This window comes from Mesocricetus auratus, unplaced genomic scaffold (assembly GCF_017639785.1).
Source record: "Mesocricetus auratus isolate SY011 unplaced genomic scaffold, BCM_Maur_2.0 Super-Scaffold_100691, whole genome shotgun sequence".
Classification (NCBI taxonomy): domain Eukaryota; kingdom Metazoa; phylum Chordata; class Mammalia; order Rodentia; family Cricetidae; genus Mesocricetus; species Mesocricetus auratus.
The window spans coordinates 41,397,630-41,422,234 of record NW_024429267.1 but is presented as its reverse complement, the minus strand read 5'-3'; the positions used below and the strand labels follow the sequence as shown (position 1 = coordinate 41,422,234).

At 45.5% G+C, this 24,605-nt stretch overlaps 2 protein-coding genes across 2 annotated transcripts in view; one reads left to right on the top strand and one right to left on the bottom strand.

Moving 5' to 3' along the window:
* Positions 1 to 1,129: 1,129 nt before the first annotated feature.
* Srprb (SRP receptor subunit beta) lies at positions 1,130 to 15,770 on the top strand. Its single transcript, XM_005072033.4, has 7 exons — positions 1,130 to 1,349; positions 1,890 to 1,984; positions 3,694 to 3,771; positions 6,667 to 6,749; positions 12,212 to 12,348; positions 13,383 to 13,437; positions 14,890 to 15,770. Exons 1-7 carry the CDS (start codon positions 1,202 to 1,204, stop codon positions 15,101 to 15,103), a joined length of 810 nt encoding a protein of 269 aa, XP_005072090.1. The 5' UTR covers positions 1,130 to 1,201; the 3' UTR covers positions 15,104 to 15,770.
* Positions 15,771 to 18,188: 2,418 nt separating this feature from the next.
* The window catches only part of Rab6b (RAB6B, member RAS oncogene family), a 60,721-nt gene continuing 54,304 nt past the window's right edge, over positions 18,189 to 24,605 (bottom strand). Inside the window, exon 8 of the mRNA XM_040740157.1 lies at positions 18,189 to 22,292. Within this exon, the coding sequence (XP_040596091.1) occupies positions 22,228 to 22,292 (65 nt within the window). The 3' untranslated portion in view covers positions 18,189 to 22,227. The remainder of the gene's footprint in view (positions 22,293 to 24,605) is intronic.

Sequence of the window (24,605 nt, the reverse complement as noted above, 5' to 3'; positions counted from 1 at the left end):
AAATTGTGCTTATTTCACCTGTGGTGTGTGTAAATCACACTGGGAACTTTCCAAATGCAAAGCTTAGCATCTTTGTTTTATTTCCTACCTAATCAAAAGTCTTTCTACCTAGCTACACTGTGAGACAGGGAGAGCTCCGTTTCCTCCCTTCCTGCTTCTGTGTGTGTGCCAGTGCGGAATTGTAAAGAAGTTGTTCAGTCTTTAAGAAACATTGACTTCTCATGCCATCACCCAGTCATACTTTAAACCACACGCATGCTTTAAAATAATCACCCTTAATGACAGAGGCTGCCAACAGAGCCCCCTAGACTTGGCCACTTCAGACCAGCAGAGGTGTTTTTAAACTGGAGCGCAAATTTTGAATGTTTTCCATAACCTGCTGAAGTCTTAAGTAGAAGATTTGCCATGAAAACTTATAAGTTCTCTTGAGAAACTGGGAGAACTCATCTACCCCAGGACTCAAATGGCCTACCTGGTTGGTGAGTAGGGCCTGCTCTCTGTGGGTGGAAATGATCATGCCCTCCCAATCACTGATTTTCCTGATTGCTTTTTAAAATGCAGTCATTTGAGTTTCCCATGCAGGGGGTGTCAATTTAGGACACAGAATTGCCGAGTTTTCCGGTGCATCTTTTTTCTTTAGCAGCCAGCATAGTTAACTCATTCTTTAAGATTTGGTTCCATTTCTAGCTACTTTACTCTGACCTCATGAAGGACTTTGAGTGTCTTTGTGGATTCCCATTCCGCACAATCACTCATTCTGTCACATCTCTCGATACACTGGTAAAATGTCTCATAAGTCTCATGTCATGTAAGGGCAGAGTAGAAATCCTCAAATGAAATTTTGCTTAAATTCATCATTCTTTCTAACATCAAAGGGGGGGGTTGATGGATGGATTCGACTAAAACACACATTCATGTATGAAATTCTCCAAAGACAAAATTTAAAATGTAAGGGGAAAAAAACGCACAAAGAAGACAGAGTGGATACATACGTATCCCAAAGCATGAAGACCAATTAACTGGGTTGTAGGAACCAAAAACTACAACTCCCATCAGGCACTTGGTGTTCCTCACGGCCCGTAGGCGGGAAACACCCCCTCTCTATGAACTACCATTCCCGTGATGCTCCGCGTCCCATCGCGGCGCGCGGAGTCTAGGGCCACGTAGCTCCGGCGGTCCGGGGAGACGACGCATCTTCTTCATGGCTTCTGCGGACACCTGGCGTGTGGGGGACGGCGCCGGGGGCGCCTTCCAGCCTTACCTCGATTCCTTGAGGCAGGAGCTGCAGCAGAGGGATCCAACGCTGCTGTCCGTGGCGGTGGCGGTGCTCGCGGTCCTGCTGACGCTGGGTGAGGCGGCAGGCGGTCGCGGCGTAGGCGAGGTGGCAGAGTTGGGGATCGGCGCTGCAGGCCTGGGAGGCGGGCGGCGAGGCTCCCTTCTTCTGCCATCCGCCCTCCAGTCCCCGGCCGCGTCGAACGGGGACCCCGAAGTGACCTGGTTCTTGGGACAGGCGTGTCTGGGCCTCCCCTGTGCGCTTGAGCGCAGAGTGCGTCCGCCGCCGTCGCTCGCACCAACTTTGAGCTGCTTGTATCTGTGAGCTGGGCTCTGGGCTACTGAGGTACAAAGGTAGAGTAGAGATCCTCAAATCAAATTTAGCAAGCCATCGGTTGTTTTATTTTTTGTTTTCAACCTCATCGTTTTGTGGATAATTGAAGTCTCCACAGTTGGGATGAGGGACATAGGCGCGGAGAAGTTGACAGTGGAAAGTGGGTTCCTAACTGTTAAAATGATTCTGATGGAGAATGAAAGTGATACATAAGACGCGTTGTTTTGTCGTAAACGCCTGTCAATGCCCTTGAAAATGAAGGCTGTTTTTCTCGTATCTGCAGTGTTCTGGAAGTTCATCTGGAGCAGAAAGAGCAGTCAGAGAGCTGTTCTCTTCGTCGGGCTGTGTGACTCTGGGAAAACGTTGCTGTTTGTCAGGGTAATGCTTTGATTTCCACCTCTGTTAAACTTAATAGGAATTGTCATGGCGTTTCAGTATTCCTGTCATCTTGTGGTTTATTTGGTACAGGAAACTATGTCAGCAAGTGCACATGACTGTCCGTGTCTGTAGAAGCCAGATGTGTAGATTCCATGGAGCTGGAGTTACAGGCTATTCTGAGCTCCCTGATGTGGGCGCTGGGAAGTGAACTCAGGTCCCCTACAGGGCAGTATGTGTTCTTAACCAACTTAGCTGACCCTCCTCCAGCCCTGGGAGCTAATTCCTGACCTACTTGGGAATACAAAAAGACTAGGAAAACCTGTAACTGCCCCTCCACACACGTACACATTTAGTCCTTACCACAAAGTCTTTTGAAGATGTATTTCTGTGGGTAAAGATGCCAGAAGAGTTGTTGTTGGGTAATAAACCCTTCTGAGAGCTTGACAGAGACTTTGCGTTGCTGTTTCAGATTTTGGATGTTTTGAGTTTTGAAATGTTTGCAAACATTTTTATCACTTTCGTAATCCTTAATCTGAAATGCTCCAAAACTCAGAACAATATATTTCACTCATTTGTAAAGTGTGTTATGGATTCTGTGTAGTTCATTGGTTCTTATAGAACACCCTTGGTGTCTGGAGCAACATTGTGATTGCAGTTGGACCAAGACTGGGCAAAGATGTTTTCATCCTAGTCTGCTGATTCCTCAATAAGATCACTGTCACACGACATGCATGTTGGCTGATATTTTTTTTAGTTTAAATGATGAAAGGGAAATGTTGGAGGTGTATGTCAGGCTTTACTTGTCAGTGGCACAGGCAACTCTTTTCTGAGTCAGATGATACTGTTAGAATATGTGGTCTGGGGCTAGGGAGGTGACCCAGTCCATAGTGCTTGCCTGGCAAAAAAAACGAGGACCTGAGTTTGGATCCCTGGAATCCACAGGTGCTTGTCAGTAGTCCCAGTAGAGACAGTGGATCCCTGGCGTTCCTTGGCTAGCCAGCCTTGCTAGTTGGTGAGCTCCTTTGGTAGTTTAAGCTAGTGAGGCTTCTTTTCATGAATAGTTTATGTAGCCAGCATTTTTAACCGAGCATGTTTCACTATGAAATTTCCACTCCTCCTTTGGAGGGTGTGTGTTCATGTGTGTGAGTGCTTGTATGTGTGTGCCTGAGGATGACAGGTGTTGGTTTCTCTCGTTGCTGTGCTGGGTTAGCCAGTCTGAATCTCTGGAAATTCTGTCTTCTCCCATTTTCCCCCTCAGAGTACTAGAATTGTGAATTACTGGATCTGCTTTTATATGGGTTCGCACGTTGTCAGGCTTGCACAGCAAGTGTTTTATCCGCAGAAACATCTTCTCAGGCCTTGGATTGATTTTGGTAGTTTAAATGTGTACAGGTCAGTACATTTGGCCCCTTGCTGTTGTTTGTAAAAAGTAGTATTCGGCCGAGGGTGTCACTCAGTGGTAGAGTTGCTTTTGAAGCATGTCTGAGGCTTTGGGTTAGATCACTGGCCCTGCAAAAGGAGAGGAATAAAGCCTGCAATTAATTATATTTTCCTACAGGTTGAAAATAATATGATCATTTTCATCTATTTCAAGTAGCATTCATTCATTTGACCTTATGCTCGAGAGAATTACAATGTTATTCTTTAAATTGGGTTTGGTTTTATTGTAGTGCACTTACCCAGATCTTGACCATCTTGTTTTTTTACAGTTACTAACTGGCCACTACAGAGACACACAGACTTCAATTACCGACAGTTCTGCTGCATACAAAGTCAACAATAACAGGGTAAGGTATCTGTGGAATGAATGTTCTAGAATCTGACACTCTTCTTACTGAATTCTAGTTTCATTTCTGTTACTGTGAGAAAATACTCTGAAAAAAAAAATGGACAGGGGTGGTGGCTCACTCCTTTAATCCCAGCACTTGGGAGGCAGAGAGTGGATCTCTGTGAGTTTGAGGCCAGCCTGGTCAACAAAGCAGATGCCAGGATAGACAAGGACTGTTACACAGAGAAACCCTGCCTCAAAAAAAAAAAAAAAAAAAAAAAAAAAGAAAAGAAAAAAGGAAACTATTCTGAGCAAAAGCAACTTGGGGAGGAAAGGGTTTAATCTGGTTTTCGCTTCTAGGTCATATTCCATTATTAAGTGAAGTCAAGGCAGAGCCTGGAAGCAGGAGCCAGGGTTCCATGAGAACCAGTCTGAAAATGAGAGACCACAACCTCGAGAAGTCCTAACTCATAGAAGCAAGGGAGGGGTGGACTTACCAGACCTGGTGATGGTGGATGGAAGAATCCAGAGATCCTTAGTTGGAAAAACGACTGAGTTGAAGTTTACAGGTTGTCGGCATCTCAGTCAAAGCAGGAGGAGATGCTGGGAAAACCTGCGGAGTCACGCCACCAAATGTTACTAATTAGGGAACCAGGACCGGTGCGATGGATGGAGCACAAGCCATAGAGAGCATATTAATCATAGTTTATTATAGCGAGACTAAAGGGGGAAAGACAGACATGACAGAGAGAGGAAGCTGAGAGAGAAGAGATGATGAGAGTAAGAGAGTAAGTGGGCAAGGGTCTGTCCTTTAAAGGGGTCCTTTGCACCTGTGTACAGACTGGTTCTCATGGAACTCTGGGCTGGCCAGAGTACTGCCTGAGTGCATTCTGCCAGGTAACAGGGCAGGCCAGCGTAATGCCTGAACCTTTCAGCTTCTGTTGAGGCTTCTCCTCTCAAGTTGACAAAGCTAACCTAAGACACTGGTGTGTCAAGGAAGGACCTCTTAGAATAGAGTAGTCTGAGGAAGTGTGTGGTGATGTCTTTCTTGCACAAATATAGCCTGTCTGGGGGTCAGAGAATGGAGCTTGCTGCTAGCTAACCATAGAGATCTGGAGGTACAGATCTGCCCTTGGCAATCTTGGTAGCAGATTTTGTCTTGTCTGCTCATCCTTGTAACTTACGTACAAGGTTATTTCACATCTCATTCTTTTTTTTTTTTTAAACATTTCTGTCTGTTCAACATTACTGTGAGTTTAAGTGGGCACTAGGTCCTTTTCTGTTATAAAAGAGGCAGTACATAAACATAGGATAATCATTTGCTTAAAAGTAGTTTTCCTTTTCTGTCTCTGCTAACCTGACTTCTTTCGAGGCTGTCCCATAGTTAGATTTTTATTTAGTTAGAGCATTGTTAACATTTAGTGTTATAACCTTTTGCTTTTACGAGCATTGTTGTGATGACTTGTTGCATACCTGTGTGTGTAGCTGCTTGGTGTAGAGGGTAACTGCCAAGCTGATTATAATGTTAAGGGCTTTGGTGAGTGAGAGATGAGGACTCAGTGGCTGCTTTGGGATGGAAGGATAGGTGATGTGTCCAGTCTGTATGTGGTACTGACTTCCTTCTGCAGGCACCATGGTCACAGTTGGTTGAGGATTGGATCAGTATGAGAAATGATGGATGGTCCTGATACATTTGCCAGACCACACCTGGTAGTCTTGTCATTGCTGTCTATAACAACATGTGTTCTAAGGATGAGGTCCTTGGATGCTGACTAGCACCACCTAGGGTGTATAGTAAGTTTCTCTGTAGGGGGCCAGTATTGCAACAAAATGGAGTTGGAACAAATAAATGGTGTATCTAATATACAAATATCCAAAACTCAAAAGTCAAAATTAAGATTGAGAATACCATTAATTGTAATACATACTATAAATTACATATTTTTACTTTACATTATTTGTGAATACTTACAAGTCATATGCATTTGCTTATACCCATATTGGTGTATTTACTGAGCCTTGGATAGACTATGTGTTCACAATTTCTTCAGACAGTGAGGTGTCGATATTCTTTTAAGAACATTTATTAAACTGGGTAGTGGTGGCGCAGCACACACCATTAATCCCAGCACTAGGCAGAGGCAGGTAGATCTCTGAGTTCAAGGCCAGCCAAGTCTACAGAGTGAGTCCAATATAGCCAGGGCTACATAGTGAAACACTGTCTCAAAAAAAAAAAAGAAAAGAAAAGAAAAGAAATAAAAACAAATTCAACCAATCAAAAAACACATTGATTGACATTGTAATTTTATACATCTTATATAATTTTACATTGCATTGTTCATGTCATGTCAAGAACCATACTTACTGTTTAATTGCCAGAACTTTGATTTATTTAGTATGTGTGGGGGCCAGTAATGTGGGTAGTGGGTATGTGTGCAGAAATCAAGCTTGGGTATGTTGTTTCTTAGGATGCTGTCTGTACACATTGGTTTTTAAGACATGATCTCTCACTGTCCTGTAATCACAAAGTAGGCTAAGCTGGCTGATCAGAGAGCTTCCGGGACCTGCTTGTCTCTCCTTCCCCAGTGCTGGGGTGAAGTGGCCTGCCACACTGGACCCTTTTTAATGTAGGTTTTTGGAATAGAACTCAAATCTTTTTACCAACTGGACTATCTTCCCCAGGCCCCATTTTTTCTTTCTGTGCCTCATGCGTACTAGCAAGCGCCCTCTTCTTCATCAGTGTTGACTACTAAGAAATGCTCCTCAGACATCCATCTGAGGCGCTCTCTGCAGTACATCTGCTTGACTCAATAGTGCAGCACCAGTGTGCTGCCGTGATCTAATTGTGGAGATCTATCCTGGGAACCTGGAACTGGATCCAATGCTGACCTGATCTCACTCTTGCTGTCCTCAGGGCAATAGCCTGACTTTGATCGACCTCCCTGGGCACGAGAGCTTGAGGTTTCAGTTCTTAGATCGATTTAAGTCTTCAGCCAGGTAAGTTAGGGAGAAGTGACGTGGGTTTGTTCAAGTCTATACTGTGTTGGCATCCTCTGCTTCCTCTGTTAAGATTCTGACACCATGGTGCCCTGGGGTGGGAAGGTCACGCACCTTGGAGTAGGCCATTGGGGTGTTAGGATCGTGAAAACGGGTGATAGCTTAAGGAGAGTCTCTCGGAGTGTTACTCCCACTAACATGATTAAATTTCGTGATAGCTCTGAAGATACCATTTTAAAAGAATTGTTTTATTTTTGACTATATGTATGTGTGGTGGGTACGGATGCATGCCTGGGCCACAGGAGGGTGTTGAATCTCCTGGAGCTGGAGCTACAAGTGGTTGTGAACTTCCAACATGGGTGCTAGGAACTGAACTCAGGTCCTCTCCAAGAACACACCCTGAACTGCTGAGCCATCTCTCCTGCTCCTAACTCCGAAGATGGATTTAATGATAGGGCTATTAGAATCTGGAAAAGGAATCTTGTGTGTGTGGGTTTTGATTTTCAAGTTTTTGAGACAGGGTTTTTCTGTGTAGCCTTGACTGTCCAGGAACTCATTTTGTAGACCAGGCTGGCCTTGAACTCAAAGATCTCCCTGTCTCTGCCTCCCGTGTGCTGGGATTAAAGGCGTGAATCACCACTGCCAGGCTGGAAAAGGAATTTTTTAAGGCTAGGATGGATCCTAGGTGATGCTTGAAAAATTGCTGTTATTCTTTTTGGTTTTCTTTTGTTTTGATAAGGTGGAAGTCCCTCTCCAGCCCAGGTAGCCCAGGCTGGCCCTGAACTGTAAGCTCTTTCTACTCCAGCCGAGTTTCTTTTCTTCCTGTGTTCCTGCTTCGTTTTGGCTTTTTTAAATAGAGTCTCATGTAATTCAGGCTGACCTTGAGCTTTCGAGGTAGCCAACCAAGGATGACCTTGAACTTCTAATCTTCCTCCCAAGTGCTGGGATTAAAGGTGTGTGCCACCACTGCCCAGCTTGTATTTATTTTTTTAAGCATAGAAAAATGTAAGGAGTTTATTTCTTTTTGCTTTTTTTTTTTTTTTTGGTTTTCCAAGACAGGGTTTCTCTGTATTGTTTTGGAGGTATCCTGAAACTTGCTCTGTAGACCAGGCTGGCCTTGAACTCCCAGAGATCAGCCTGCCTCTGCCTCCCGAATGCTGGGATTAAAGGTGTGCCCCACCAAAGCAGGCGAGTTTATTTCTGATTGTCTTGAAGTTGAGCTGCTGGGCTTGTCCACTGAAAAGTTTTGACTCCATCAGGCTTTGCATCCTATGTTTGTACTGGAAATTCACATACAAGTGAAAACGGAAAGACTGCCAATACCTCATTTCTGTGCCCTATTTTTCTACTCAGAATCATACCTTTTGACTCTCTAGGGAACTAATCTAACATTCAGAATTGCTTATTAACAGGACAAAGAGGGTTTTGTGGTTTTGTTTTGCTTTGTTTTTAACAACAAACATTTCCTGCATAGTAGATTTATTTTGATGAGGGCAGGATTCGAGACAGGGTTTCTCTGTGTGGCCCTGACTGTCTTGGAACTCGCTTTGTAGACCAGGCTGGCCTCAGACTCAGAGATCTACCTGCCTCTGCCTTCCCAGTGTTGTGTTAAAGGCATGAGCTACAACACCTAGCTGTCATAGATTCTTAAGCATGTTCTGCACATAATGCAGTGGCATACTAGCTGGATATCTCTGGGCGTAACTATTAATTGTTTGCATGGATAGTGCACAGCTGGTATCCTCAAAAGGCCAGCCAGAAAGGCCTGGCTCCTGTGAAGCACCGGTAGCTGTACTCCACAAGTGCAGGTCTGTCTTGAAGCCCCGGATGATTTCTACCCCGGATGCTGACTGGGAATCTGTGGCTCCGAATTCACTAGAGTGCCACGGTAGCAGGCTTGGGATGATAGCGATTCCTCACCCTTACAGTAGTAGTGTATCCTTACAAGCGGCTTGGTAGCCAGCTTGCTGAGTGTTTTCGCACTGGTGGCTTTGGAGCAGTAGGAACCATGGCATAGAAACTGCCCTTATTATCTTCCTTGTATAACCTGTCAAAAGCTAGAGGCAGCATGGCGGCCCAGCATGTCTGTTCTTGAATTTCATTAAATCAGTGCCTCAAGAACTATTTTTAGTTCCTAAAATTTGCATGCTCTAGTTTTAAATGCCTTCTTCATATTTTGCTATCTAACACTGATTAAAAGCTAAAGAAGAAAATTTGTATGATACATTTCAGTGATATGAAGGCATATTTTAATAACTGAATTTGGAAAGCATTTTGGAGATGATGTTATGATAGTTTAATTGTCAGTATTATGTCTGAAGTATTCATGTTTCTGACTGATAGTATCCTAGCTTTCTTTTTGTTGAGCATTCTAGACTTAGATTTTGTCATTGCTTCTTGCCACAAAAAGATGGTGATGAGCAATTTGTCATAGACGAGAATGTGATTTTTATTCCTCAGACAATTGAGACATGTCTAGATCTGCAAACTTTGGTCATAATTGGGTGTTCTTTTCCTTCTCGTTGAGCGCTGTGACACACACTACTTAGGAGACTGAGGCAAGGGGATGGCAAGTTTGAGACTTGCTCAAGCAATATAGTCAAGTTGTCTGAAAACCACTTTTTTTCTATTTTAATTGCAGATAATTTACAGTTTGCAGTATATTTATAGTCTGTTATCCAAGTATTTTTGAATAAATAGGATATGTAGCATATAAAGGTAAAACTAAGTTTACAGAAACTTCAGTCATAATACAAGGAAGTTGAAAATACTTTTTACTGTGGTATGTGACTTTTTTTCAGATTTTTAAAAACATTTGTGTGCATATGCCTGTGTATATGTTTGTGCATCATGTATGTGAGGTGCCTGAAGAGCCAGAACATGGCGCTAGACCCCTAGACTGGAGTCACAAACAGCTGAGCTGCCTGATGTGGTGCTGGGAGCCGAACATTCGCCCTCTGCAAGAGCAGCCATTTTAAAACATCCTACCTTCTGGCTTAAGAGTCTTTCCCCTGAGCATTGGTGGTGCGCGCCTTTAATCCTAGCACTTGGGAGCAGAGGCAGGAGGACCTCTGTGAGTTTGAGGCCAGCCTCGTCTACAGAGCAAGTTCCAGGACAGGCTCCAAAGCAACACAGAGAAACCCTGTCTCAAAAAACCAAAACCAAAAAAAAAAAAAAAGACTCTTTCTCCATCTACTCATTTAAAACTATATTATTTTTACTCTTTCTGTGGATTCCTGCCCCATTTTAAACAGTAAGCAACAGTATTTAGTCAGTGCATATTTGCATATTTCTTTCTGGTGAACTGAAATCACCTGTGTTTTGATCTTCCTCAGACCCTTGTGTTATTTTGGGGACGTGCCTCTGTAACTGTCACTAATCCTCTTTTTCTTATACCCAGTGATGACTTAAGTAGACCTGCTGTTTATGATTTCTTTGCTCTTTGCCAAATTCTGTCCCTTCCTTTCAGGTTCTGTTTTCTCAGTGTCATTTCCTATGGGGCACCTGTCTGGCTTCGTGGTGTTTGGATTCAAGTGTACCACCCTACACCAGAGGATGCTGTCATCTGTTCACGCACAGTGGCTAATGGGCTCTGCTGGACCAACCACGCCTCCCACTCAAAAGCAGTCCAATGGAGGCTGTGGCTGAAAAGTAATTCCAAAAGAAACTGAAGCACCTGCCTCCATGCCTCACAGCTACAGGGCATAGGTGACCGCAGCGGGCAAAAGAACCCCAGGCAAAGGAGTAGCATAAAAATCAGGCCAGATTCATCAAACCCTGTGATGCCAACAGATGGCGCTGTCTGCTCTTCCTCACTTGTCACAGCGTGGGACTCTGCTGATGGTTTTTGATCCTTCTCTCTGCCATTTGTTGGCTAGTTTATCTAACAAATCCTTTTCCCTTAAGTGTTGTGTGAGCCCCTCAGATCTGCTGTCTAATTTGCTGGGTTCTTTTCAGCTAAGAGTCATCTTCACTGAGTTGCTAATTTCATATACTACTTTTATAGTGTGGTCTTTTGAAAATACCCTTTAAAAATTTCTAGTATTAGCCTCTAAAATAATTTTAAACATGCATTTTTTTTGTTTTTTTTTTTTTTTGAGGAAGGATCTCATGTAGTTCAAACTGGCCTTGAACTCACTATTTAGCCAAAGATGACCTTGAGTTTCTGATCCCCTGCCTCTACCTACTAGGATTCCAGGCATGTGCATCGTCTGCTTTTATGCTGGCTGGGATGGGGCCTCAGGCTTTGTGCCTGCTGTGCAAGCATTCTACCTATTGAGCTATACCTCCATCTAACCCGGGAATACGTGCTTCAGTCACTCTGAACTCCAGTTTGGGGGTTCTGGGTGTTTTCTCTTGTAATTGCCTATTTTCATCTACGTTTTGATCTAGAGCTCCTCCTTCAGGGGATCGTGTGTCACTGATGAGGTTAATGGTCTTTGTTACTTTAGGACACAAAGGGTAGACTCCAGACAGTTATTGCCATCTGGTATTACGGGGGATTGATGAATCTGGTCCAATTATTATGTAATATTTTGCTTAGGACTCTTACTCCAGAGGAGAATGTCAACTCATGCACTATAGCTGTGAGGCATTGCAGACAGGTGTTTCGGTTCTTTGGAAATTTTTTCTAATCACAGCCTCCATTAGACTGCCTGTGAGCTGAAGGCTATACACGCTGCTTGGTGTGGCTGCCTAGGGCCTGTTAACCACTGCACATCTCTCTCCACCTGGGCCTACAAGCCCCTGACCTCTAGGACCTTTGTCTTCAGTTCCCATGCATTACCTCTGATGGCTTTGTTTCTGGTACTGGATGATTGTTATTGCCTGAGGTTAGACCCCATGCGCTCATAATTCTCCTTGAGTTAACCACCCAAGAGTTCTCCGTTTTCCACTTAGACACCAGTAGTCTTTGTAGGACAGGAAAGCTTTACAGTTAGTGTCTCATCTCTGAGCTGGCATCCACATGTACTCTTTTTGAGGAGTGTCTTATTTATCTGTACTGTCAACATACTCCTTTAGCCCGACAGTCTGTACAGTTTGTTTGTTCTGTCAGTTCAACTCTACATGTCCTTTCGTCTTCCACTTGGTCTTGTTCAGATGTCTTCCTCTTTGTTCGTATTCCATTGTGGGCTATCAGATGATTTCCTGGCCCTTGAAAGCCGACATCATTTCTCCAGTTCTTTTAGTTTCTTAACAGCTTTTTTATTAAGTCAAGGTGTATGCACGCACGTGTGAGAGAGAAAGGAGAGAGAGAGACAGACAGACAGACAGACAGACAGAGACAGAGAGACAGAGAGAGACAGAGAGAGAGAGACAGAGTGAGAGAGAGAGAGTGTGTGTGTGTGTGTGTGTGTGTGTGTGTGTGTGTGTGTGTATGACAGACGGTTGAGTCGAAGGAGATCAGGGACCCTGTTTAGGGCCCTGCTTACTGTGTGCTCTTCCTTTAACTGTCACTGCAGGGCTGTGGTCTTCGTGGTGGATAGTGCAACGTTCCAGCGGGAGGTGAAAGATGTGGCCGAGTTTCTGTATCAGGTCCTCATCGACAGCATGGGTCTGAAGAACACACCATCCTTCTTAATAGCCTGCAATAAGCAAGGTGCCTCCTGGTGATGACAGTGGGTTGGTCTAGGATTAAATTAACTTGTTTACCTGCAGTTGTTTCTGTTGAACACGGGGAGGGGTGTTCATAAATTAAGGGAATAAGTCTTAATCTATTTCTAATTACTTTCCCAGTCTTTTTACCAGGCTGTCCTAAGGAATGGCAGCTAAGGGGCTGTGTTGTTACACCCTTTTTCATGATACAGTGCTTTTTATTTAAAGATCATAAATTATTCTACTTCACCAAATGTTAGTTTGTGAGGCTGTGTACTGTCAATTCTGGAGAGATTGTTGGGATCTGTCAGTCCGTACAGGTCTTAAACTGAGCAGATTCCACCAGAGGGAACTGCAACCCCTTCTCCTGGTGCTTATACTCGGGTCAGCCGGGCTTCAGTTCTGAGACCAGTTCCAGTAACACAGGATAACAGGATAGTTGATCTTTCAGAGCTCTTTCACATCTGCATTTCTTAGAAGCCAGAAGCTTTTTATTTATTTATTTTTGGTTTTTCGAGACAGGGTTTCTCTGTGGCTTTGGAGGCTATCTTGGAACTAGCTCTTGTAGACCAGGCTGGCCTCGAACTCAGAGATCCGCCTGCCTCTGCCTCCCCAGTGCTGGCATTAAAGGCGTGTGCCACCACCGCCTGGTGCCTGAAACATTTTTCAGAAGTGATTTTTGAAAATTCTTGTAATACATGCTGTGTGTTGAAAGTTCTCATCAAATATCAGTCACGGAACTGGTAAGCTTTCTTTAAACTGACTGGACAGGCATTAAGTATGGAAAGGCTTAAACTTAATTAATTTTAGAGTCATTAGCACTAAAACAATGTTTTATTGTATTTCATGTTTTAAAGCATTTTTCAAAAAACTCAAATACAGCATTTACTTTGGCAGAGAAAGAACAGCAATAAAAAGTGCTTTAACGAAGGAATGGAGGTGAACCTCCCAGTATAAATAGGAATTTTCTCTCTGCTGGAGGGCCAAGGAGAAGACACATTCTGATTTAAACTAGAACAATGCTATTTTTTCCCCCAGATATCGCAATGGCAAAATCAGCAAAGTTAATTCAGCAGCAGCTTGAAAAGGAACTGTAAGTATACATGTACTCCTGGCTAAAAAAAATGCTCTGCTACTTAAGCGTTCAAGGGTTGAAATCTATCACCTTTGGTTATATATGATTATCAAAATTATAGTCAGGATTAGTATGGAATCTATGTTAAATAACATGAAGAATTAGTAGAATTATAAAAAACTAATGATGATGTTTATAGCTGTTTTAAAATTTCATGACTTATTGAAATCATTAGCTCATTTTGTTTTCATCACTGTTAATCTTTTATAGTTAGAAGGTTTTAGAGACTTAAAAAACACCCAAGTTTACAATAATTTTATTTCAGTGAATGGAGGTATTTGTTCACATAGTAAGGCATGTAAAACTGTAAATGGTACAGATAATATGTACAAAATAATAACATTAAATAAAAACAGGATCAGGGGAAAAGGGAAGTAAAAAAATATTAAAGTCATTGGAAGATTCATGTGGTCCCCCCATATCTATAGTTCCAGGACTCCGGAAGCAGGGAGACCAAGAGTCCCAGGCCTGCCTGGCCTATATAGTTAGAGCCTGTCCCAGAAAATAAAATTAAATAAATTGTAGCCACTGGAAATTATTGTTGACAGAACAAGAACACTTAGGAAGAACATAAAAATCTACATTACTCTTTTGTAGTTTCTTATGTTTTCAAGCTATTGGCAATAGTATTTATCTTGCTTTTAGTGTCAAAAAACTTGTAAGTTGAGAGATATAAGCTGTGAGTGTTAAATAATCAAGCAAGCTTCCGTGGTGTGCTAATTTCTAAGAAGTAAAAAGCTTGTTGGCAGAAGAAAAGACCAACACAGTAAAACCAGTTACACTTTGTTACTGCTTTTGTAAAAGTAAGACTTCTTTTAAGATAGGGTCTTATTATGTAATCCTGGCTGTCCTGGAACTCCACTCTATAGACCAGGCTGGTCTCAAACTCACAGAGATCCACCTGCCTCTGTCTCCCCAGTGCTGGGATTAAAGGCGTGCGCCACCATGTCCAGCTTGTTATTTTAATCAGATCTATTCTTTATAAAAATTAGTCAGTGCTCTCTAACAGGACCAGCAGGTGGCAGTAAAATGACTTAATTTGGGAAGGTTTTCCGACTTACAAATAGGCAGGATGGATGAGACTTTGAAGTCTGTGGATGTATGAACTTTATATCCAAGACTCATGATAAAAAGCTCCCTGTCTCCCTGTGGAGTTTCCAAACTTGAATTTTTAAAATACAGCACATATCTAAAACTATTTTCTATGCTGTCATTCAAGAGATCTTAGAAGTGAAACCAAACTTAAAAGCTGGTGTGACCTGGGCCTCCTGGACCATCTCACCTGTCCATTGAAACAGTGGTTCACGAATGTAAAGGATAAGCCGGCAATGTTAATAGTGAATTGACATTTAGCCTATCAGTCTTTTATGGGTACTGATGGATGGCCTGACTTGTCCCTTTGTCCCACAGCAACACCTTACGAGTCACCCGGTCTGCTGCTCCCAGCACACTGGACAGTTCCAGTACTGCACCTGCTCAGTTGGGAAAGAAAGGCAAAGAATTTGAATTCTCCCAGTTGCCCCTCAAAGTGGAGTTCCTGGAATGCAGTGCCAAGGGTGGGCGTGGGGACGCCGGCACTGCCGACATCCAGGACTTGGAGAAGTGGCTGGCCAAGATCGCCTGAGAGGCAGCCCTGGCTGCAAACCTTGGTCATCTGTGACTGGCTGGCGGTCGGGAAAGGGCTGTGGTGGTGTGGAGCTGATAAAGAAGGAGCATGGTATGTGTCTGCAGCATCTCCGTGATCTAGAAACAATTACAGCAGCCTGAGAGCCGTTGTCCCTCCCTGTCAGCTCCTTCCTAACTAGTCCTTTTTATTTAACTCCTGTTCTCCCTTTGGTAGCTGTAGCATTGCTTTAGTGTGTGACAACAGCAGAGAGGCTATTACCATGAGAATGGGCTTATCTGGAAAGTTCTTGTCCTCTGCCTGTCTGCTCCAGTCCCTATTCCTGGAACCAGACCTGCCTGTTTATGGAACCAGTTCAGAACCACAGAGCACAGTTGACAATGTTCTTCATAGGCTCAGTGACCTGTTTCCTCTCCAGCTTAGGTTCAAAAGCCTCCTGGGAACCCCTAGAGTCACCCTCACATAATGGATATAACAGCCAAGCCCGCACACACTCATGGTTTACTGTGCTATAGAGGCTCCCCTGGGGAGAGCCGGGAGACAGCACACTGCTGCCTCTGAGGGTGGGTGAGGCCCTGGGCTGTCTGCCTGTGCTACTTGATCACCTCCTGTGAGTCACCTCAACTCAAATGCTGTGGAACAATACAAACTGAAAAAGTCCACTGTATATTTTTATGTATTCATTCATGCTTTTTCAAAGTAATGCTGTCTTAAACATTTGCACTTTCATTGCTTTTACAAATGACTGGTATCTGCCTGGCATTGGTGGCGCACGCCTTTTGTCCTAGCTCTCGGGAGGCAGAGGCAGGCAGATCTCTGTGAGTTTGAGGCCAGCCTGGTCTACAGAGTGAGTTCTGGGACAGGTTCCAAAGCCACAGAGAAATCCTGTCTCAGAAAAAAAGGCTGGTATCTTGATAAATAACTCTGTCTGAAAGCATTAGGTCAAATGATAAGTGAATACAGATGGGAACTGAACTAGGATTTAAGCTCTATTCTAGGTTACCCGAGTCTACAGGCTGCTGTGTGTATGCAGACATAACTCTTCTTCTCACACTCGGAGACAAGGTCTCACTAAAGAGATGTCATCAGAGAGCCATGGTTTGAAGTGTAGTGCATGCACAGGAGCATTGGGGTTGGCCTTGGGGACCAGTGAGAATCACAGATTAAATACACGGGTGTTCCCTGTGCAGTCCAGCCCAAGCCTCTGCCTGCCATCCCGTGTCCTCCCTGTGGGTCACTTGGGCTGACAGTACATTCCCAGACTACTGCTATTCCTAGCGTAAGTACTCAGGCCTCTCACCTTAAAACATTTATTGCTGGTGTATGAGACAGTCAGGAGATGACCCTGTCCGTTCTTGCGGGAAAGCAGAATTGCTGCTAGGATTTCTACTGTTCTGTGGACACTGCTGTTCATATTAGTCAAATGAGGAGAGCATGGCGAATGACATTCCCATCACAGTAGGTGCTCCAGGAATGAAGGTAGATGTTTAGTCAGTTAGAGAGTATTTACTGACACTCCTCCCCTTTTCTGGGTAACAATGATTCTATTTACTGGCAGAATCAGGACATCAAAAACATGGTAAGGAAGAGCAAGGATGTTTTATTCATAGCCCAAAGATGGTTTTTAGCAAAAGTAATTTGAGCAGGGCTGCAAACTAGCTTGGTAGATTGCTTGCCTAGTGCTGTAAAACCCACTTGCATCGAGGAAGGCCTGAAGGATTCCACTTCCGGAATGTTCTATGGAGCACGCACATAGCTCCAAGAATCTCACCACTTGCTAAATTTCATCTGGCTCTTTCAAGCCATGCTGTGGTAGATTCTCGATACCAGGTGCCTCTGTTTCTGGAAGGGTCTCAGCTCTTTATGAACAACAGCTGGGGAACTCCTGCCACTGCTGCCCAAGGCCTCCAGCACCTCCTGACACCCGCTATGGTCCTACCACACAAGTACTAGCAATGTTCTATTGACCTTGAAAAATACATGTGTGTGTGTTATAGAGACATATATCCAAGAGCACAGGGTTTCTCTGATACATATACAATTTGGACTTAGCAAACAGCGGCCACTCTTGCAGTGATGAGGAAAGCCACCCAGCAGATCCTGCCCTTGCCACACTGCCCTTTAAGCAGAACAATCACAATGCCACCTTGTTGCGCACACTTGAGTACCTCCTCAGTCTTGTGGGGACTGCGGGGCAGGCAGCTGTGCTAACATCTTACCTAGAGAGAGCAACCACTCCCTCAGGTGGGAAGCCTCGTGTCTCTGGACACTACTGTGTTAGGGAAGAACTGCTGCTGTTGTTGCTTTCATCTGGCACGTACGTAGTCACGGTCTCAGAACCTCCGCCCTCTGCCCTCCGCCCTCCGCCCTCCGCCACCCCCTGCACCTGCCCACTTCGCACCTTAGAGTGAGAAGCCCATCTAAGGCAGTGGGCAAGGACTTCTGTATCTTCTCCCAGCTAATCAGTAGTGGCCTTGAAGTGGCAAATTGGAGTGTTCCAGAAATTTTAGAGCCTTTCAATGGGAAAGGTCACTGGTGATGTTAGTGGCACTTTCAGCATTCTCAGGAATTGTTCCCAGAGCCAGAGAGGAGCTCAGGGCACCTACGGGGATGGAGGTGGTAGAGACCCGATGGGCCTCTCAGACTGTCCTCTAACCAGGGGGGTGGTCATAGTTGGTGCCATCTGAAAGGTGATCATGATTGCCTTCAGTTCCTGCCTTTAAAGGATAGTCTGGAAATAACCAAAAGGATAAATAGGAAACATAACCCCTCTACTCTGCCTTCCTAACCAACCCTGTCAAGTAGAGTGTGGGGGTGAGGATACACTCACCAGTCCTGGTCCCTCCTGGAGTTTCCCTGACTATCTACTGCTAGAATCTAACAGACAGACAAGGCTGTGCATAAAATCTCACTGGCCCATAGGTTTTTTTTTTAAGAGCTGGCGGAGAGCCCAGGTGAGCAGGGGCAAGAGGCAAAAGGCCCTGTGCAGGGGACACAGCACCCATGCATAAGAGGGCCTTTGAGGAAATCCGATTTTAAGCCCCATATATATAACTACGCCACTTAGAAACAGTCGACAAGAAGCTTTGTGTTGAGAATTAGGACAGTTTATTGTTTGACCAACATGCTGAGTCTTTTCCACATATTACACAGTTGAATGTAAAGTCAATATGGCCTCTCTGCCTTCAGAGCCCATTACAGATGGAAGTGCCACCCTCTGTTCCTCTCTTTAAAGAACAGGTGAGGAGAGAAGTCAACACACAACAGGCAGGCTGGCCTTCGTTGCTATGGAGGCTTCTTGCCTCCTGAAGGGACCATCTGAACTCCTGCTGCAAAGTTTTTCCCGGTATCAAACCCTGCAGAGTGTCAATCAGACAGGGTCTGGAGTCCAAGGAGTTTGCACACTGAAACTGCAAGATTTTGGAATACCGAAGAAGTTGATTTCAAACAAAAATTAAAAGGGTGCCCTGACTGCTCTGTGTGTGTACAGGACAATGCAAGTGGCTTTGGGGACCACCGTTTACAGTGAAGAAGCCCCAAATGCACCTATATTTTTTCTAGCTACTGAGGCTGGGAATAACCTCATGTTCTAGCCATGGAGTATAGATGGCTGAAGGGACATGAATCTGTACAACTGGGTCAGAAGAATGCCAACACCGGCTCGGATCATTCCTGGCTTGTAGGTGACCTTGTCTGTTTTGGCTCTCCTGCCTGTGAAACAGGAAGGCTTTGGCTCCCGGTGCTGTGGCCCGGAAACAGTGCCTCCCATTCTTGGGGGAGAGGTAGTTTGGAAACTAGTGAGCACTGAGCCCTGAGCATTTGACACACTCAGACATACTCCTACTCGCCAGCTCTTGTAGCCTTGTCTGACCATCTCCAGCTACCTGGTCTTCCTGACGGCCTCTCCCCCTTCCATATGGAGAAGGAATAAACTGCTCTACCTTAGGACTCAGAAGCCAGCAGTGCCTTCCCCATACCGTCACCCTGGACATTAGAGGACATGTACTGGCTAGAGCTCTGACATTAATCAGTAACTGAGACTGTCCCGTTGTCTATACTAGCTACTACCTTGCAACCCTTATCTTTGCTGCCTGAGACATTTAATCCGACACGGCCATGGCGTCTCCTCCAATCTTGGGACATTGCGGAAAGCGACAGGAAGGGAGCACTGGCTGGGACAGCAGTGTGGCTCTAACCACCAAGCATTGTAGCCTCCGACCTCACAGCACTCAGGACACTGGTGTCACACCTTTATTTTGGTGAGCATGTGGGTATAGCTATGCCGCCTGCCTTTTCAATCTTGGACTATTCCTGCAATGCCCACAGATGTTTTGCTGACAACTCTCCTTCAAGATCCTACAAAAAAAGGAAGAGGGTCATGCCCATTCTTTTTTTACTAAGTTGAGGTCATGAACTAAGAGGAACCTTCCATTTTGTTTTCTGACTGATCTAGATTCAGCAAAGATGGGGACACTGAGATAATTTCAGGACATCGTTAACAAACCTGACCAGATCCTACCTATAAGTAGGAGGGTAGTGTTGGTGAAGGAGACAGCCCAGGAGCAGCCCAGTTCTGTGGAAAAGGTCGGGGCACCCCTGGGGTGGGAGAGCAAAGGGGCAGTACCCTCACTCTCAGAGGCAGCGAGGCTTCCCAAACTCAAGAGGGGGTTTTGTGTGTACAAGCTGGGAAGGCGGGACTCAGGCCACATCAATCAGGATGGCATCCACTATGGCTTCTGCTGTTTCTAACGGCAGGCCATGATGCCTGAGACAGTGTTCACTAGAGAAGGGGACTGATTTGCTACTTGGAGTTATAGGTTATTCTTCAGTGCCGAGAAGATCAAAATCTATCCTACATTCATCCCTTGAGACAGAGTACAGAGAGAGGCCTGTCAGTGGGGCTCTGCCAGAGGCTGCCAGCAAAGCCTGTCACTGCCGACCAGGTTGCTGTCGTCACAGGGTAGGTGTCTTCTTTCAGCAAGCACCACTTAGTGGGGTGCCCACGCTGGGGGGACACTGGCCCACAAAGGCATGCACACCTGTGCATACAGGTACATAAAAGCAGTGGCGACGGTAGTTCTGTGGACTAGTTTCGATTGTAGTTTAACACATCTATGCACTATTTTATTGAAGGCAAGACAACCACAAGATATTTGACAATATTGAATATTTCTTATTTCAATACACTGCATACTTTTGAACTTCCAAAACTGGAATCACAATGCAAGTTCCAACTTGAGAGCGGGAGCGACAAGATATACATTGAGCACATGTATATGTGAGGATGTGTGTGTGGGGCGTATACACAAGTCTATCTCTATGTATAATTATGTACACACATATAAAAGCTAAACACGTGACATTTCCAATTACGATTGTACACTGGTCCTTGCCTTCTGGAAGAGGTACCCAGGAGGATCCTGCTTCCTCTCTTCTTCACTAGAACTGGCTCTGGCACTCTCCCAGGATGGAGGAACACGACAGACCCACTCACAAATTCAGCCCCACTATGCAGGCTGCCATTTTGGATTCATTTCTGAGAAGTTCTGTAATTCATTCCAACCCCCTTGTTGGAGACCTGCCCTGTGGCTGCATTTACCCTGCCCATCAGCCATCTGGAGAAGAGCCAATGCTATGGGGCTGGAATGTTTGATTAGAGTCACTGCCTCTGTCTGTCTTTGGGCAAGCCTGGGGCAGTGAGTCTAGGAGCATTTAGAATGTGAGTTACTTTACTTCGAGGAGAGCACTCTGGTAGAGCCTTTGAAGGTTTTTAAGACTAAAGCAGTCTCAGGAATGAGTGGAAATAACAAAGAAAGCTTGCTGGGGGCAGGTTGCAGTGCCCTGGGCAACGTTCTGGAAACCCCACAGTAACCCCAAGATGCCTGTGGTGCAGCCACAACACTCCCAAAAATATTCATACAAAGGTTTCAAATATACCATGCCAGGGGGTGAAAACACATCAAGGAACCAACGTTTCCACAACAGTACTCAGCAAGATCAGTAGAGGCTCTGAGGACACATACTGTTCAGTCAGGGCAGACATGCCTCACGTTCCCAGTCACAGGCGGACGGGACCGGTGGTGCGTGCCCCAGGCTTCAGTATCTCTGAGCCACCCAGCCTCACACATTGAGTTGGCTAGTCAGCCTAACTACATGTGTCAACTGTTGGGCCAGTGAGTTACAGCTGAGAACCCCGCACTGCCGCAGCCTCACACATTGAGTTGGCTAGTCAGCCTAACTACATGTGTCAACTGTTGGGCCAGTGAGTTACAGCTGAGAACCCCGCACTGCCGCAGCCCTCAGCTGCCCGGAGCATCCCATCCTTCCAGAAACTTCTCGCTCTGCTCATCACTGGGACGGCACAGAGAACACACGGTTGGCTGCCCCTGCTCTCTGTCTCCATGCTTTTTCAGGGGAGGAGACGGGTGGAAGCAGCCCTGGGGTCTGCTGCCGATGCTGCGGTCCACGGGCCTTCGTTTCCACTCGGGCCGGCGAATGCGCCCCACTCTGTCGAGCAAGGACTGAACAATGCCCCCTCTAAGGCTGTTTTGTTAAACAGAGTCTGATTTGACTGAGGGGAGCATGGGTAGAGGTCTTGGTTGGTTTGAGTCATGTGACCCAGGACCGGAACCTAATGACTATCGTTCAGTTAATTGCTTTAATTCACAGGGCTGGGGGTGGAGGAAGGAAGAGATGACATACAGTTCCAAGAGGACAGGAGGGAAGAGGTGTGTGGAGAGGTTCTCTGTAAGTTTACAAATATACAAAAACAAAAACAAAAAAAAAGCACATCTTTCAAATAAAAATGACTACTTTTTTATCTGGCAAAAAGTTTGTATACACATGATTTAATTTTTTTTAATTTTAACAGTTTTTGGCAATCTTAATAAAGTACAATATATTACAACCAAACCAAAAAATAGTTGTTTAGGTAACAGCTGTTAAGAGTGACGTGGTCCCTGATGCCCAGCCTCCCTCCCCAGGTCCCACCCTACTCCTAGAGAGAGAGAGAGAGAAAAGAAAGACCCTCCCATTTGATAAACTCATTTCCCACCCCACTAGGAAGCTAACCAACAGGAGGCAACACACGTGAGTGGCGTCGAGGACGCCGAGTGGGCTCTGCATTAGCAGGAACAGCCACCCTCGCTGGCTGGGGGCTCCTGGGGCTTGTCCAGCTTGATGTCGATCACTGTAAGAGGCTGGCTAAGGAAGATGACGGTCACCAAGATGCCACTCTGTCCCTCTGCAAACCTCCAGACTCAGCTCTTCGCTCAGCTGGAGTGGGAAGGAACTGCCCGTCCCCCACCCTTCTCTCTACCTCTGCCTGCCTACATGCCCCAAACTGTCTGCCCAGAGAAAAACTGGGGCTGTGACGGAGGCCAGGGAGGGTCTGTCTCAGAAGCTTTTCCTCTAGTTCCCGGCTTGCACTGTTGGCCCTGGGGACAGGCCTCACTGGGGGCTCCTCATTTTTCCGGGTTCCCCTCTGAGCTTGCCCACCCACTCTCTCAGTAGAGTGACATTCCCTAAGCCAGCTCAGTGACACCCACGCCATCACCTTGAGCAGAGACACAGCATCCAAGATCTCTCGTACTAGCATTCAGGACTTCCCATGATCTGCCTTGACCCCTGCCCCCCACCATACATGGAGGTTCCGGCAGTCAAAACTGTCCCCTTCTTCAACAGATCCTATACTTTCCTTCCTTCTATAAACACTTCACCCAGCCCTGCCCTATCCAGATTCCTGCCCCTCCCTACCTTAAGCTCATTCTAAGCTGGGGCTTGTGACTATGTCGCCCCTTTATGGAACGTCTTCAGGCTGCAGTGAATACCTCCTCTGTTGCTGTGTGAGGCCCAGAAGATGTGTCACCTAACTTCAGCATCAGACTTCAGAGTCATCCAGACTGGAGGCTGAGGGGTCTGGGTGAAACCCAAGGCTACCTGCCTTTCCCACCAAGAGTTTGTCTACTTACTTACTTGTACTGGGCATTGAACCCAGGGCCTCAGAAACATCAAGCATGTACTCAACCACTAGCTGTACCTCCTGCCCAGTTTTGCTTTCAATGAGTAGGTTTTTCTAAAATCCTTCTTGCATGGGCTTCTCTACCTCAATCTCACTCATGTGTTCTCCTGGCTGCCACTTTGTTGTGGTACCCTTGGAGGGTGGAGGATGCTTGCAGCATCCCTGATCTCTACCCACCAGATGCCAGATACACCTGCTTCCCAGCCCCTAACTTACCATAACCAAAGTCATCTGCAGACATTGCTCAGTACCCCTCATGAAGGAGGGATCAGAGTCAATCCGAGCTGAGAAGCACTGGCCAGCTAGAAGGCTAGCTGCTGCTACAGCAGGACATTCTGTCCCGTACGGGAGTGGCCTGACTACTGTTCCAAAGAAATCTTCCACAGTGCAATCTGAGGCACGATACTTTTGTACACCACATGATGTTTTTGGACTGTCTAAAATCTCCTGAGAAATCTGTTAAAAATACATTTTCATGGATCCCACATTGGTGGATCTGGAGATGGGTATACAGGGTGAATTATTAAAAAGTTCTCTAGAACATTTCAACGCACGACACCTGGGAAGTCATTGCTATAGACACTGGATAATTCCAAAATAGCACTGTTCAAAAGGACTGTGATAGTGGGCTCCTCCGTAACTGCATGTCCAGTATGGTGGCCACTAGCAATACAGGCAACTGAGGGCTTGAATAATGCTGGCACAACCAAAGAACTAAACTAAAAGTGTGTGTGTGTGTGTGTGTGTGTGTGTGTGTGCGCGCGTGTGTGTAAAATGGGATATCCCACTAAATCTGGAGCTAGGCTGGTGGCTGGCAAGCCCCGCGTGTCCTGTCTCTGTTCCCCATGGTATCAGGGTTACAGTTGTATGTGGCCTTGTCTGGGTTTTTACACAAGTGTTGGGGATTCAAACTCTGGTTTTCAGGCTTTCACGGCAAGTGCTCTTACCCATGAACCCATCTCCACATCCTGAAACGTGACTTTTATCTTAACTCAATTTTAATTAATTTACCTGGAAACTCTCGTGGAAGACTATAATATTATAAAGTATAACTTTAAATAATTTGCTGCAAGCATTTGTATATACTAACATTGAATGTTTCTTTTTTGTAATGCTACATGCCACTGGAATACTGTGCTCAAGGGTTGCTTTTGATTGAAAAGATGGGGAAGAACAGGACTGACTTCTCAACAGTCTCCGGAAGAGAAGATTCTCTGTGGAGACGTGCCATAGGACTTGGGATGAGCACGCCCTGTGCCTTTCTGAAGGCAGAACAGAGCGTGGCTGCTCATCCCTCCAAACCCAGTATGGGGCCCCGGCCACACTCAGGACCCCAGGCATGGCCCATCACTAACCACATCAAGGACCACTGTCTGATGGTTCCTGAAACAGTAATGGGCCCAGACGTCCTGTTACCCTCTTGTCTCCAACTGCTGAGTATGCTTCTCTGCCCCAGCGTGTCCGGTGCTATGGGGGACACAG